Here is a 15,283-nt window from a genome sequence, read left to right as displayed (position 1 = left end):
GACTGCAAGAGACCTGAGGGAAGGCATGAGTGGGCCGTGAGGGGTTAATCGGGGCAGGTGGCAGGAGGTGACTCACTCACCTAGCGTGCCTGCTCAAAGACCAGCCTGCTCATCACGCCCACAGCACTAGGGCTAAGTCAGGGCACTCCTGTCTTTGGCAGCTGCCCGGAGGTGGCGTGGCGCCGGCCCTGTGGGTGTAGTGCCGGAGGGAGGTAAATAAGAGTTCATGGTGGCGCGCCTGCCAACAAATCAGAGGGAGGTGCTCCCCCGCCCCAGCTCCCCGCAGCCATCTACAACCTGGGGCGCACACATGACTAACCGTCGTGAGATGACGGTACCGATATGCCGAGTGCCAGGTGCCTTTGGAAAGCCTGGGCTAGCTAGAGCTGGCGTGTGCAAAGCAGCCTGCAAGCATGAGCTCCAGTAGCATAGTGGTGCCCCCCATAGGGCGGGGTCGGGATCCGCATTCCCATTTACACATGGAGAAACTGAGGCACGGGTTGAGATGGGCCCACCGAGCATGTGGGTGGGTTGAGATGGGCCCACCGAGCTATGGCTGAGCATCCGCAGCCTTCTTCCCTCCACCCAACCAGCGATTTCCCCTGTCCCACCCAGATTCCTGGGAATCACGGTCTGCTCCACGTCCCCAAAAGAGCCCCACACCCCCAGGGAAGGGGCCGTGGGAAATCTGGGCAGTGAAACAGGACCCAGAACTGTTGCCTCCTGGGTGCTCCCGTAAGATAATGGGCAGACAGCTGAGCTCCCTTTGGAAAGGCCACCCCATTGAGGAGCACGTGGGCTGCTGATTTGTAACCAACCTACAGGCACTCTGGGAAGGTTGGCAGCGAGTCTGACCCTGCGCACGGACTGGTCCCCCCCCCCCCCCGCCCCCAGCTCCCCAGGGCTTATCTAACCCAGGCACCTAGACAGGAATGGGAGGAGAGGCCAGCAGCTGCAGGGTTCACAGCCGGGGCAGAACAGAGCACGTGAGCAGAGTAAAGGAGACATTGCTTTGGAGCCGAGCCCCGGGAAAGAGACTCCGGGGCCTGGCAGGGGAGTGGAAGGGGGGATCGAACGCACCGAGCACTTGTAATGTGGAGGGGGAGCAGTGACACAAGTGTAGGAATAGCCCCTTGGGGCGGGCCATTTTCAGTGCTTGCATCTGAGACCGGATTCTCGTTGGTGGGGTAGAGTCTTCTCGCACTGCATCAAGAGAAAGTCCTCTCCAACCGTCCCAAGACAGTCCTGGTTTCTCCCCAGACCTTTGCTTCACCCATTTCTAATGCCCCCTTGGCCTTTTATCCTGCCCCGTTTCATTCCCAGGTGCTTTTGGGGCATGGGGCAGAGCACAGGTCTCACATACCTTCCCTATGCAGGTCTGTTTGGGGAGAGCATCGGGCAGCAGTAACCCTGCTGGTGGCGTCCTTCAGAGGCAGGCAAGCCCACGGCTCTGGGATGACCTTGGTTTGGTCTGAATCATTCCTGGACTGGAGTCTGCTCCCTGAGAGAGAAGGGAGAGGCACAGCGTGAGAAAGTCTAGCCTGAAGGGCTTTCAGTCCTGGATGATGGCCTTGGGGAAGCCAACGGCATGCCAGCTAGGGCTGTCATGTCCCTCGGAAAGGTCAGGCGACCACATCACAGCAAGCGGTCACTGGAACACGCGCCCTATAGCTCGGCAGACGTTTCCCCGTGGAGAGCCTTGCCAGCTCTGTGGTCGTGGAGGCCAGTGCCGTGCCTGCCAAATAGCTGGGTCTGAGACATGAGAGCCCCTTGCTAAGGCTCCCTCCACCGCACTCCAAAATATCTCCGTGGGAAGCAGCTCTGCGCCTGTCAGCGCCGCAGGGAAAATGGGTCTTGGGAGAAGCAGGGCCATGGACGCTGACGGGCCCCAGAGCCTGCAGCTTGGAAGGCTAGATGGGCAGAGAGGGAGGGAAGGGACACAAGGAGACGGGGGGGAGAGCCGAAGGAAGGATGGGAAGGGAGAAGGTAGAGCTGTATGGTGGTGTATGTCTTGTGCCATCTCATGTCTCTCGTGGGAGGAAGGTCTGAACTCTGAAGGCGTTATACAGCGTCCCATCACCCAGCCCCTGCAGCAAATACCAGGTCTGGGTTGCAAGCACCTGCAAATGGGCACCCCGGCGCCTGCCCCTCTCTGAGGCTCCAGTGATTGCTCTTTGAATGAAGGGCTGCGAGGACAATACGTCCCGCCTGGGACTCCTGAAAGGAAGCCCCCTCCCCCAACAGGCCCCTCTCTATGAGGCAGACCAGCGGGTGGGAGCTCAGCCCAGCGAGCGCCTCTCAGGCCTTTCCCTTCCCTGGCATGGCTATTGTTTGAGTCCATGACATCAGAGCCCTCCGAGTTGCTCCGGTGACATTTCTGCTGTGCTGCAATGAAAGGCAGCCGGGGAGGGGAGGGGAGGTGAGGGGAGGGGGCGTTGGGGGGATTGCCGGCCTCCGTGTGCTGTTTTGCCAGTGCCTGGCGGACGCTGGGTGTTGCAGAGTCCGCTTGCTCGTTATCGGAGGCCTCTGACCAAACCTCAGGTCCCTTGGAGCCAGAGACCGCCCCAGACCAAACCCTCCCCACCTCAAAGCGAGGGGTAGCCATGCTCAGAGCTCACGGTAGCGGGGCCTTTCCTCCTCTGACTCCTCTTTCATAGTTTCATAGATTTTAGGGGCTGGAAGGGACCTCACAGATCATCGGGTCCAGCCCCCGTGCACATGGGCAGGAAAGACTGCTGGGATCAGATGACCCCAGCAAGATGGGCATCAAGATGCCAGATTTCCTCCCCTCCCCCTTTACAAGCAGCCCTCAAGGAGTGGGGCAGGCTGGACTGCGAGCTCCCGGGCTACCTGAGTTAGCAGGTATGCTTCTCATGGGACGGACTAAGACAGTGCTCACCAAACAGCAGCAAAACCAGCAGCCATTTAGGATACGCTATAACCCAACGCCAGCTGTGCCGAGTCTGCTCAACCCCCTACTCCCTGCTTCTGGGACTGCCCTTCTTGTATGTATGGGGGAGAGCCATCCTGGGCCTTTGAGTTACACCACAAGTACCATGAGGGGGAGTTCTCGTGTTGGCCCAACTCGACGTTGCCAAGTGCAATCTCCCATCTCAGGATTGGGGCAGTGAGGGAGGGCTCCCACTCCCCCCCACCTCCCATCCAACACAGTCCACTCTCAGGCCTGGGAACCCACCCTATCCTTGCCTGGCCTTTTGATTCAGCAGGACCTAGTCCCCTGGCTCCTACGGAGGCTGGAGGGTAGAGGGCTGCTGTGCATGTGGGGGTGGTGTTTGATGCCGAGGGCTGTTGTATGCAATCAGGGAGCCCCTTACAGCTCTAGCCGTCCGTCTTTCCTGGCCTAGTTAATCCAAGGAGCCTTAGTTTCCAGGTGGTTCATTGTCAGGGATGCTGAAGGCTTGGAAAGCAGTGAGAGATCCTTCCCCCACCCCCTCTCTTTCCTGGTCTGTCTGCACCCTAGCTTCCCCTAAGCACTGTGGTCTGTCGCAGGAGCTCCTAATCCCCAGGGTAGGGGAGAGCTAATCTTTTGAAAATGGGAACGAAATCTCCTGTAGCCTGGCTGATCAATGTGGCAAGGGCAAACAGCTCTCTCTATCTGCTGTATGTCATCTCGGCCCATCGCACACTCGTATAAATAGGGACCCTCTCTCCTGGGAACATCCTTTGAACCAGCTGTTCGTGAGGGAGCCATAGGTGGCATAAGGCCTGAATGAAGAGGCAGACTCTTTGACTGACCCTCTGGTATGCATCCCTCTCCTGTCTCTCTTTCCTTTGCTTCTTCAGCTCTCGCTGCTTCTTCCCCTCACCTTTTTTCCATCACTCCCCACAACCACAAGAGTCAGGTTGCCTGCCTGGGTTGTCTACCGATCCTAGATCTGCCAGTGACTGTCCACATCACTCAAGCAAGTGGCTTTGCCTCTCTGCACCCCGGTTTACCAATCTAGGCAGCCAAAATATCTTCTTTTCCTGCTTCCCTGGAGAAATGCGAGTCCGGCTTCACTAATGCTTGTGGAGTGCCTTGAGGCTTTTAGAGAAGGGAAGGTGCTAAAGGAGTGTAAGTTGTTAACACTTCTTTGTTTTGTCCCTCTCTCCCAGCTGCGTTTCAGCACCGCTGGCCTCCCCCCCACGCCCCAGGTCCCGTGGCGCTGTTGTGAGCGCACATGTGTGTGCACCGCTGTGCTCGAGCAGGGAGGGAGCTTTGAGGAACTCTGGAATGAGGAACGAATTGGAGGAATTCTCCTCTGTGCGGGGAGTTAAGACGTAGGAATTCTGCTTTACAGATGTTGACAGCTGCATCCCAGGGGAGTTGGGGAGAGAAGCTTGCGTCATCTCAGCTCTGCTTTTCAGACCAGGCGTCTCCTGGCCATTTTTCCTTGGAGCTGCTTTGGGAGTAGGATTTCAGGGGATGGGTCTGGCTGTCTGAGCTGGAGGGGATGCTGCTGCCCTCCACACCAGTGAGGTCTGCAGGCTCTTTCAGGTGGTTTCACCAGAGAGAGATGCAGCAGTGTCTTCCATAGTGCAGGATCATGTTGAACACTGTTACATTTGCTTATGGGCTGTGCCCTTCTCCATGGATCTGGCATCAGGTTTGCGTGGGATCCCATTGAAGGTAGCATTAGAAGAGTCGGTGAGCCTCCATGAATGTCTCAAAGCAGCTGAGTTTGAGATGAAGCTATTTTTCTGCAGAGTTGGATGAAGAGCTTAGGGCTGAGGGAGAGAGCATCATTTTTCTTCTCTTGGATGTTCTCTGTATCTTTCATTTCATGGCAGTTCCATATTTGTCTCTGTTCTGCTTCACTCACAGCTGGAGCAGCCTCCCAGTCTGTTTAGGCCACCACCTCCTGCCACTTCTAAGGCAATGAACAACCCCACTGAGCGCTCGCCTACGCTGTGAGCCTTTCCAGCAAGAGTCATTCTAGCGTGTGTAGGGCGCATAAAGATCCCACCGTTCTGGCTGGGTTTTTCCTTCCATAACCCCCTTCTGGCATCAATTAGCACCTAGAGTGAGTGGGAATGTGCTCTCATTGGGGTCAGGTTACTACAATGTGGGGAATCTTAGCTCTGGAGGTTTGGACCATAAGCTGTGCGCAAAACTCCAGTGCAAAGCGAAGCACCCCACAGTATCAGATGAGCTGCATGCCCAAACTCAACAACAAGAGAACCAGAAATTGTCACTGAGCTGCCTGGCTCCTCCGAGTGGCACGCTTCTCAAACTGGGGCCTGTGTGCTTATGCATGCGTGCGGCAAACTTCTAGGGACAGGGGAATGGAAGAAGGGAGAGGGGCAATACAAGTGAAGGGAAAGGAAGGAAAAAACTGAAGAACAGCTCTATCATGTCTGTTGGCGAGGTTACAGCATGGTTGGAGTGATAAAGAGTGTTACTTTTTCTGTATCCATAATACAGCATCCTAGGGGTACCAAGCAGGATAACAGAAGTAAACGGGGGAACGCTGCCCAAAACAGTTTGAGAATGACAGTCCTACAGCAGAAAGTAATCACACAGCATAAACGCCTAATGCATCAGCATTTCTGCAGCCCCAGTCAGCATAGATTTCAAGTTGAGGCTGAGCCACTTAAGATCCTAGTAAAACTGGTGAAAAAATCACCTGTTTTCTGTGATTTTTTTTTTCTAATGTCTCCTCCACACCACCCAGATCCTTCTCACTCCCTGGCCTGCTTTAGGAACCATTCCAGAAGTGCAAGATGGTCCAAGGGCTACTTGCTGTTTTCCTGGCTTCCTCTGCACTGCTAAAGCACTGGTCCGCTCCAACAGGGCCTCTGTAAACCTGGCACCACAGGGCCTCTGTTTATTGTCTTACAGTGATTCAGATCCAATGTGGCCAATTTACAAGTGGAACCTTATTTTTTCCTAAGTGGCAGTTGTGCAAACACAGCCTAACATCTTAGTGCCAAGCTGGATGCTCCTTCCCATGCTTCACTACCAGCAGTAAATGGTCCATGAGCCAAATGTCATGCCCGCTGGTACTTGCAGAAGCTAAGAGCCCTCCATGGGATTGCCGAGGTGCAGCTGATGGGAGCCTAGTCATTCTCCTGATGATGTACAAGAAGGTATAGACTTCAACTCCCCCTCTCTCAGCCCTGCTGGCTCTACAGAAATAACAGGATAAATCAGAACCAGCATAAATAAAACCGTATTTTTGTCATTAACTTCGGCAGTTCTTAGTGAACATCCCCAAGGGAGTAGGTCCCTGGAGTAGAGGAGAGGGCCTTACATACTCACTCTGAAGCATAGAGCTGCACATTAATGGTTGTCTAGCGCTTTGAAGATGAAAAGCCCCTAGGAGAGCTAATTATTATGCTTCCATCTAGGTCTCTCCTGCTTCTTCTGTGCTGGGGTGACTAGTCGCACATCCTTTGCAAGCAGCCACTCAAAGACCATTTTGCATGAATTAACCTGTTTACAGAACATTTTAAACTACAGTAGTGACTCGAACGAAAACCACCATTCTGCAGTTTCCTTTTAATTAAGTATTGGCAGAAGGAAAGGAGCCTGGCCCTTATTCAACTCTCTTGCTTCCTTTAGTAGGGGTCCCCTACCTTTCCTGTTACAGAGCATATGCTTATGGCATTGCCCATACAAACAGTGCAGAGAAACAAGGAGAGGAAGGGAGAGCAAGAGAGAGATCTTTAGTGATGGAAAGTCGAGAGGAACTTGAATACCAGGCAACAGGGCCGCGGAAGATGACCAGAGCTGTGAGGAAGAAGGTACTTTCTCCCATAACTAATCCAGCAAAATTTCAGCTGTGCTTTTTCCAATTATTGAATCCCACCTTAAGAGTATGGCTCTTCTGGGGCCAAACATCCCATATGAAACAAGGAACCTAATGAAACAACACATCACGGGCTGGAAGATGCAGCCACCTTGGATGAGAAATAGGTCCTCAGAGTGGCGGTATAGAGCAAAGAGTGATTCAGTCTGACATCTGCTTGCAGGGAAGTCAGGGGTAAAAATGAGACTAGAAATAATTAATCCTTTGTCCCCCACCCCCCACCTCCCAACCTTTAAATACATTGTCCCCTTTTTCTTGCCTTTTTACTTAGCAAATAAATTCCAGAGATTGTAATCTTCTCTCAAGCCCCCAGATGAGAAGACAATGTCCTTCCTCTTTGTGGGAGGAAAGAATTAATTTGAATTCATTGCTAGAGGGAGTTGGGATCTTAAATGATCAGTCTGGTGTGTGCATGTGTATGTGCGTGCACACACATTAGGAGGATGGGGTGGTGGTCTCCACATTTGTATGGTTCCCCACATCTCAGTCTCCAAGGAAGAGCGGGGGGCGCGCTAGGGTAAAGGAATGCCGAGACAATGCAATTCCTACATTCACATCCGTGACCTCAGCCTCTGCCCAAGCAGCAAAAATGCCAACCATCTGGTCCGTGGGCCATCCCTTGGCACACTGAGTGGGAACAGAGCTTAGGGGTGGAAGCTAAATGTCCCATCTCAGCACTCGTCAAGCACCAGCCTCTATAAATATGAGCGTCCCCACAGGAGAGCTGAACAGCAGTGCCATCCCGTTGGGCATAGGCCATGGGACAGATCCTGCTGCTCCCTCCTTATGTAACGGGAGCTTGAGGGCTGGAGAGATGCTGGAGGTGGGGGCAGTTGGGCTGCGGTGGCAGGTGGAAAGGAGGAAGGTGGGTGAGATGTGCTAGAGTCTGCTGGGCTCTTTGGAAGAGGGTATGTGGAAGTGTGCGGAGAAGAAGCTGGAGTGAAAGACGGCGAGGACGACAAAGAGATGGGTCAGGTGCTGGTTTGCACACTGGGAGGTCAGTATGGCAAGGCTGGGGCACAGGCAAAGCTTTGTTGTGTATGGGGCTGCCACCAAGGGACTTCAGAGGGCTCGAATCTGAGTCTGGGGCTTGAGTCTGGCTGGGGTAACTTGAGGGGGAAAGCTAAGCACTATCCTGCCAGCCCTGAGTGGGGCAGAAAGGGAGGCAGGGCAGAAACCAAAGCAGAGTGGAGTCAATGGCGAGTCTCGGCAAGGAGCGGTGTTTCCCCTGCCACCAGCAGGACCTCTTCAAGTCTTGAGTCAGTCATCAGTGCCTTACTGCTCTCCTCGGTCTGATGGCGCTTGTTGTAGCATCGATCCATCTGTGCAGGGGCAGTTGCTATCTCAGGGAGTCCTGGACAAGGCAGCATGCGTCTGAAGTGCTGGTACACAGGGACGGTAGCTTTGCGGGTACGAAGTGTTTGCTACCTCCCAGCTGTCCGTTCTCCCGTGGATCTGATATTTCCTGGAGTTTCTCCTCGAACAGAAGGCTGCGAAGGGGAATCGCTGTTTCAGCGGATGCTGCATCCGCTCAAGTAGCGTGTGTTTTCTGGTGCATCCTGTGTTCACCACGCAGCTTGCCGTGGCTCTGGGGGCTCTGCGCTGACAGTCTCTTCTCTCCTCTCCACAGAGCTCCTGGGATCAGCTAAGCGCCTGAACGTGAATTACCAGGACGCAGATGGGTGAGTGTTTCTCTGACCTTTCCGCTCCCTCCCAGTGGTGCGTTGGCACATGCAGGTGATGCATCTGGGCCACTAACATCCCCAGCTAAACTTGAGAGCTACTGAACTTGTTATAGTATGTTCGTCTGGCTGGGATCCCGCTGAGTGTATTCTAGAGCTGGTTCAAGCTATCTTCCTGCCTTGGAAAGCCTGCCAAAGGCTGAGATGAACACAATACCATTGCTTAAGTGAGCCCTACAGAATGGGTACAGGAGTCCATCAGACCCAGGATCAATTCTGTGCCAGGCCCATTCACGTTCCTCCCTTTATTCATGGTATAGTCTAATTCATCCATCACCCTCCATATACCCCCAAACAGGAAAAGCTTCAGTCATGAAACAGGAAGGTTGCTAAATAACAACAGTCATCTCTTATAAATCCAAGTGCTTAGCAGCAAGGCTGTTACAGGTTAGGGAACCACAGGTTGTACACTGCCCATCTCATAAACAAACCCGTTATCAAGGGCAAAAGATGCTTCATCTCTGCTTTAACCCTGACCGATAGTTTGCTGGTGCTCTGCATGTATTATTTTGCTACTTAATTTCAAGACATACGCATTTTCATTTAGGAGACTGTTAAATGGGAAACACTGGTAGTATATTTATTGGACAGCAGAACTTTTTGATAAGAGGAAGCGAATATAGAAAGTGTAGGAAGAATACTGCACATGTATTCACGTAATAGGAAGAGCGTTCGTAAAAGTGATAGTAATGGTAGTTTGTGGCGAAATGCTGCATGCATGCATTTGAAGCTTATCCATTTGTCAGTGAAGTAAAGATGTGTAATGGGCACATGCCCGTTTTCAGAAGGACTTTTGTGGCGCTCATGTTTTTAAATTCCTGGTGAAAGAGTCGTATTTCTTGGGTCGGAGGAAGGGAGCTGGTGTTGTGATGAGTCACACGTTTCTTTGCACTCAATAGGAATAGTGTGTGCGCGTGCTGCTGGGGGGGCCGTTGGAAATTTATGATGTTTTAACTCTGCATTTGGTTTGTAAATGATATGGTGAGCAAGCGTGTTTATTTAGCTAGGGATGAAGTTGTTTTGGCTTTTTGCCTTCCTTTACTTTCTACGTGTACGGAGCTAAAGGGAGACAGTTTCACCTTTTGTAGTCAGCAAGGTGTGCAGCTGTTCCCTTCGGTGATGAAACAAAGCACAAGTGTTGCCAGCGAGGCATTGCTGCCGTCGGGGCACACCTACCGCGATCCGCCCGTTCACCACGTAGCGGCACTCCCCGTGTATGGCATGGCCTGGCCTCTGAACGCAGTAAATGTGGCTCAGAGGTCAGCTGAGGTCAGTGTCCTGATCCCAAGCGAGATGCACGCTGCAGCCTGTGCCTCCTGCACGAAGCAGAAGTGCCCCCTGGCCGAGCCCATGGGTGCCAGGCTGGCTCCGTTCCCTCAGACACGGCTGCGGGTAACGAGAGCGCACACAGCAATCCAAGATGGGGCATTGCAGAATACGAAGGGGCCCTACCCTCCTGCTCCTGGTACAAGGCAGCGGCAAAGTGATCGCCCGCTGGCAGATTACTTGCTGCAGGTTGGGATTCACGCACGCTCCTGCGGAGCCCCAGGCCCGGCAAGCTCAGGATCTTGGAGCATTCAAGGCGCTCTTTTCCCGCCAGGCTTGCCTCCGAGCGCTGAGTTCCCATGCTGGTTCCCGTCGGCTCTGCGCCTCCTTTGGTCAGACGCAGCCCTGTGCATGAATGAAGCTGCCCGGAGCAGGGGGAGCGGCGGGAAGGAGGGAGCGCTCTAGACAAACAAGCCTCTTTCACAGCCCGGGAACACAGGGCTCATTCATTCTCGCTGGCCTCACACACTCTGCCGTGGGCTTCTGACAGGGGGAGAGTCGTCACGCTGGCACCGAGACTGTGACGGTCGGAGCAGGCGAGGGGGGTACAGCTGGCAGGGGGTGGGGACAGGCCCAGGAATGGCCTGGAAAACTGGCTGAAAACCTGCCTTGGCTGCCACTGCCCAGAGAGGAGAGAGGGCCCCTGCTGATGGCATCAGGGCTCTGATGCCCCCAGCCCTGCCTGCTCGATAAAGGACAAAGGCATTCCTGGAAAAGCGCAGGCTCAGGGGGGACCTGGTGGCTGCCTAGAAGTCCATCAGGATCTGGGGGACCGTCTGTTCACCAGAGTGCCCCAAGGGATAGCAAGGGCCAATGGTCATAAATGCCTCCAAGACCATTTTAGGCTGGACGTAAGGAAAAATGTCTTTACTGTCCGAGCCCCCAAGGCCTGGAATAGACTTCCTGCAGAAGTGGTGCAGGCACCTACTCTAGACTCATTCAAGAAACACTTGGATGCTTAACTTGCTGGGATCCTTTGACCCTGGCTGACTACCCACCCCTGGGGCAAGGCACTGGACTTGATGATCTTCAAGGTCCCTTCCAGCCCTAATGTCTATGAAATCTGTGAGTGTGGAGTGCTCCCACGCTAACAGGAATCCCTGGCACCTCTCCGGTGCAGCACTGATTCATCACAAGGCCCTTGGCCAACCTCAAGGAGCCCATGCAGTGCCAGGCATGGGTTAGGTGGCTGCATCTGCCTTCTGCTGACAGGGAAACTGAGGCATAGGGAACCATAACGACTCAAGGCTCAGCACTGGAGCTTGCTGGAGCCAGCAAGCACAACAGGGGCTCTGGCATGGGTGCCTTCAGAGCTGGGCTTGGAAGCTGGCACGTCCTGGACTGGGGAGGCCGGAGGAATTTAGCCAGAGCAGGGGGGCGCATCAGGCAGGCCAGCACCGAGAACAGAGATGGCTGGCGGGGCTGGATGTGGGAAGGAGGGCACACAGGTGGTGCTCTCTGAATTGGCCTGTCCTGCAGGAGCTCTCTGGACGGGGAGGAGTGGGGTATAGCTTGCTTGAAAGATCAGGTCCATCTCCTTGAACTCAAAGGCATTTGGCTGAAGGCACAAGGGGCTTTCAGAGAAGAGGTGCCCCCTCCCAACTGCTTCATGCTCTGGGCCCTGCCTGGCCAGGGTCAGATGGGGTAGTGGTGCTGTAGAAGAGAAAAGCCTGGACAGTGCCATGAAGCACACAGCTGTTGTGTCGGGTCTTAGCCCTCATTTTTGGAGGAGAGCTGGTCCTTCATGTTTCAGGTGGCTGGGCCTCTGCGTGCAAGGTGTGTGTTGGGGGAACACGGTCACAGCAACATTGCACCAAACTCCTCCTTGGCAGAACTTCCCTCCAGTGAGCGGTCATGGTGTTTAATTTGATTGATAATGGGGAGATCCTGGGGACGGCCTCAGCCACAGCAGCTGGATCTGGGCCGGGAAAATGCAGGGGTGATGAACACCCAGCTCAGGAGACCTTCTGGTTTGCAGAGGAGAGAAATGGCAACCTCTGCCCACAGGTGGGACTGGGCTCTGGGAGGAGACGGACCCAGGGAGCTTGCCGCTCCTGACGCCCTTGTCTTGTGGCTGTCCACAGGTTCTCCGCCTTGCACCATGCGGCCCTGGGCGGGAGCCTGGAGCTCATCTCCCTGCTGCTGGAGGCACAGGCCACTGTTGACATCAAGGACAGCAACGGTAAGCAAGTGGCTTGTATCAGACCCAAGTCCTTGGCACTGCTGCTCCTCGCCCCACTCCAGTGAGGGGAGAGACCACCCCAGCCACAGCAACCCAAGGAAGGAGAAAGGCCTCCCTGCCTGCTGCTGCCTCAATGACAAGAACAACCCTTTCCCACCACTCCCCTATCCCTTCTGGGGACCAAGATCAGGCAGGAATTTGAAAGTGCCCTTCTCTCCCAACCTCAGAGGGTATCTGCTCCCCCTATAGCAGATGACCCCCTACAGGCTGTGCTGTGCCCCATTGGAGCACAACAGCTGTAGAAACACTCCAACCCCTCACCTTGCAAGCTACTTTCAGGCTAGGATGAAGCAGCTTGTTTGACTGCTGCTCTCCAGTGTGGCGCTGATATGGGGGCTGAGGTGGGTCCATGTGGTACCATCTCCTTGGCAGCCCCCAGCTGGATCTGAGCCCTCCAGGTTTGAGGTCTTGCCCCCTGCCTGGGGGCTCCCCCGGTGCCCGTGCAGGTGTCAGGCCAAGAGCCAGCCTGCCTTAGCCCACTCCTGGTGTGGTTTCCCATCAGGGATGCGCCCACTGCACTATGCCGCCTGGCAGGGCAGGGTGGAGCCAGTCCGTATGCTGCTACGGGCATCAGCCACGGTCAACATGGCATCGCTGGATGGGCAGATCCCACTGCACCTCTCTGCACAGTATGGGCACTACGAGGTGGTGAGTGAGTGGGCATGGGGCTGGAGGGAGGGGATGGGAGTTGCGGGAACCAGGTGCCCTCAGCAGCACCTACCTGCCCTCCATGGACCACATGTGACAGCACCACTGCAGATCCTAATATCCGGTGGTCTCCACCCAGACCCAGCTCCTCCCTGGGCTTGTGACAGGGAAGGCCAGGAGCCACTTGCCAGCTGGTGCCTTGTGGGAGCCCTTATGCCATTACCTGTCAGGGCACCCCTGCCTGGTGAAACGCGGGAGGCGGTTTGCCATGGAGTGGCCAAGTGGTTCCATGAAGGCCCTGGAAATCTATGAAATGCCAGATGGAGGGAGCCGGCCTGCTGTGTGCTCCCCAGCACAGATCACGTCCTGGGCAGGCTGCTGTCCCAGCAGGGCTCTCCCCAGCGGGAAGGTTGGAGGGAGGGACAAGGCACGTGGCCAGCCTGCCTCGCTTCCTCACGGGGCCCTGTCACTCTCCCGCAGTCGGAGATGCTGCTGCAGCACCAGTCCAACCCCTGCCTCATCAACAAAGCCAAGAAAACCCCCCTGGACCTGGCCTGTGAGTTCGGTCGGCTGAAGGTAAGGGCACAGCCACCCTCCACCACACTGACGGGACTTGGTCTGCAATCAGTCATTAATGGATTTGCAATCAGGGAGCACCTTGCCTGAGTGGGGGCTGCCAGTTGGTCCTGGGGTGGAACCCAGACATCCGGACCCCCAGCCCTACCCCGGTCCACACTCCCACTGCAGGTGGTTCCCAGACAGGCTGAGCCTCCCTGATCCCCGCAGGCACTGAGGGGCACGGCTAGGGTTGCAAGCCTCAGCTTCCAGTCTGTCAGGGCTTGAAGGATTCCTGGGGCAGGTGCAAGGGCCCCACTGTGGTCCTAGGAGCCTAGCGAGATTGAAACCACGCACCTGGGCTGGGCAGTGCCATCCAGCCAGCCATGGAACTGCCACAGACTGTCCCACGTGCCCTTCTGGTTTGGATGGAGCCATCTTTCTAGTTCTGAGCAGGAAAAGCTATAAATAGTGCAGCACAAATAAACCAGCCCAGCCCTGGGGCTGCCCCATGACACCCCCGCTTCTCTGTGTGTCATGCAGGCCAGGGTGGCACATGCCAGGGCCTTGGGCACTGTCTGAATGGGGGCCTTGTGGGAGCAGCTATTCCTGTCTGCTGTGACCTTCCCAGCTACCACTCCAGGGCACCAACAGTCAGGCCCCTGACGGTGGCTGGGGCGGTAGCCAAGCTTTGCCCTTCTCTGGCCCCTCTTGCTGAGGATGTGTGTGGGCCTGGGGCAAGGGAGGGGCAGGTCAGGACAGCCTGTGTGGAGGGGTGGCCGCCTTGTCCCTTCTGATGCCCCGTGAGCCGCCTGCCTGGGGGCAGTGGCAGGGAACATGATGTTCACACCCCTCCTTCCTCAGGCCCTCAGTTGCTCAGCCATCTCCTCCCACCCTAGGTGGCCCAGTTGCTGCTGAACAGTCACATGTGTGTCGCGCTCCTGGAGGGACAGTCAAAAGACTCGAGCGACCCCAACTACACCACCCCTCTGCACCTAGCAGCCAAGAACGGGCACAAGGAGATCATCAGGTAACAGCTGGGGCTCCAGGAGCAGCCAGTTCCCGTCCCTTCCTCACCCACCTGGGCCCTTGGCAGTGCCAGAGCCAGAGCACAGTGCCCAAATGTCTCTCCTCCCTCCCTGCTCCCTAGAGGGTCCCCACCAGCTCCCCCCTGCTTGCCCCAGTCCTCACCTTGGAGGGCAGTTCCCATTGCTCCTCTGCCCCTTCCTTCTGCCCCAAACTCTCCAGTCCTCTTTCCACTATCAGCCTGGCTCCCTCCAGCCCCTGCACCCCACAGCAAGAATCAGCATGTTCAGCTTTGGTCTCTGATGACCCAAGACCATAACTTTGATCCAGAACTTATTGAGCCCAAGCTCTGCTGTACCAGCCCCCGTACCCTGGCCCCACCTGCCCTGCCCCTGTGCCCATGCTGTCATCCCAGCTCCTGGTGCCCTCCCACTTCTGCACCATGGTGGCTGATTCTTTCCTCTCCTCCCACAGGCAGCTACTGAAAGCTGGGATCGAGATCAACAAGCAGACCAAGACAGGAACAGCCCTGCATGAGGCGGCACTGTACGGGAAGACGGAGGTGGTGCGCCTGCTGCTGGAAGTGAGCTGGAGGGCTGTTGCTGAGAGGAAGGGGAGAGAGTGGCTGGAGATGGAGAGAGTGTGTCGTGGGGGCTGATAGCAGAGGGCAGATGTAGCTCTGGCTTGGTTCTGCGGTGGGCAAGGCAAGAGGCAGCCTAGGACCCAGCTGCAGGGGCTACAACAAAGCCAGCGTAGCAAGTGTGAGCCTCCCCAACTAGCGGCACTCTGGGGCTTGCTCCATACCCAGCCCCATTCCCACTCCACATTGGTCCCCCATGGCCTGAAGCAGCTGGAGGAGCAAGGCACTCTTCTTCCCAGGGTTTCTAAGAGCTGGGCTCCTTCTTTGCCCTTAGGAGGTCTCTGGGCACAGG

At 55.7% G+C, this 15,283-nt stretch overlaps 1 protein-coding gene across 6 annotated transcripts in view; it reads left to right on the top strand.

The window, feature by feature from the left end:
- The window catches only part of CASKIN2 (CASK interacting protein 2), a 55,853-nt gene that overhangs the window by 29,609 nt on the left and 10,961 nt on the right, over nt 1-15,283 (top strand). For all 6 annotated transcript variants that reach the window (XM_019494406.2, XM_014601943.3, XM_014601942.3 and 3 more), the window contains exons 3-8: nt 8,443-8,494; nt 11,965-12,062; nt 12,625-12,770; nt 13,251-13,346; nt 14,225-14,355; nt 14,826-14,934. In XM_019494406.2, the coding sequence (XP_019349951.1) occupies nt 8,443-8,494; nt 11,965-12,062; nt 12,625-12,770; nt 13,251-13,346; nt 14,225-14,355; nt 14,826-14,934 (632 nt within the window). The remainder of the gene's footprint in view (nt 1-8,442; nt 8,495-11,964; nt 12,063-12,624; nt 12,771-13,250; nt 13,347-14,224; nt 14,356-14,825; nt 14,935-15,283) is intronic.

The sequence above is a fragment of the Alligator mississippiensis genome, chromosome 8 (genome assembly GCF_030867095.1).
Source record: "Alligator mississippiensis isolate rAllMis1 chromosome 8, rAllMis1, whole genome shotgun sequence".
Classification (NCBI taxonomy): domain Eukaryota; kingdom Metazoa; phylum Chordata; order Crocodylia; family Alligatoridae; genus Alligator; species Alligator mississippiensis.
The sequence above is the reverse complement of the archived record's forward strand: the minus strand, read 5'-3'. Positions and strand labels throughout refer to the sequence as shown.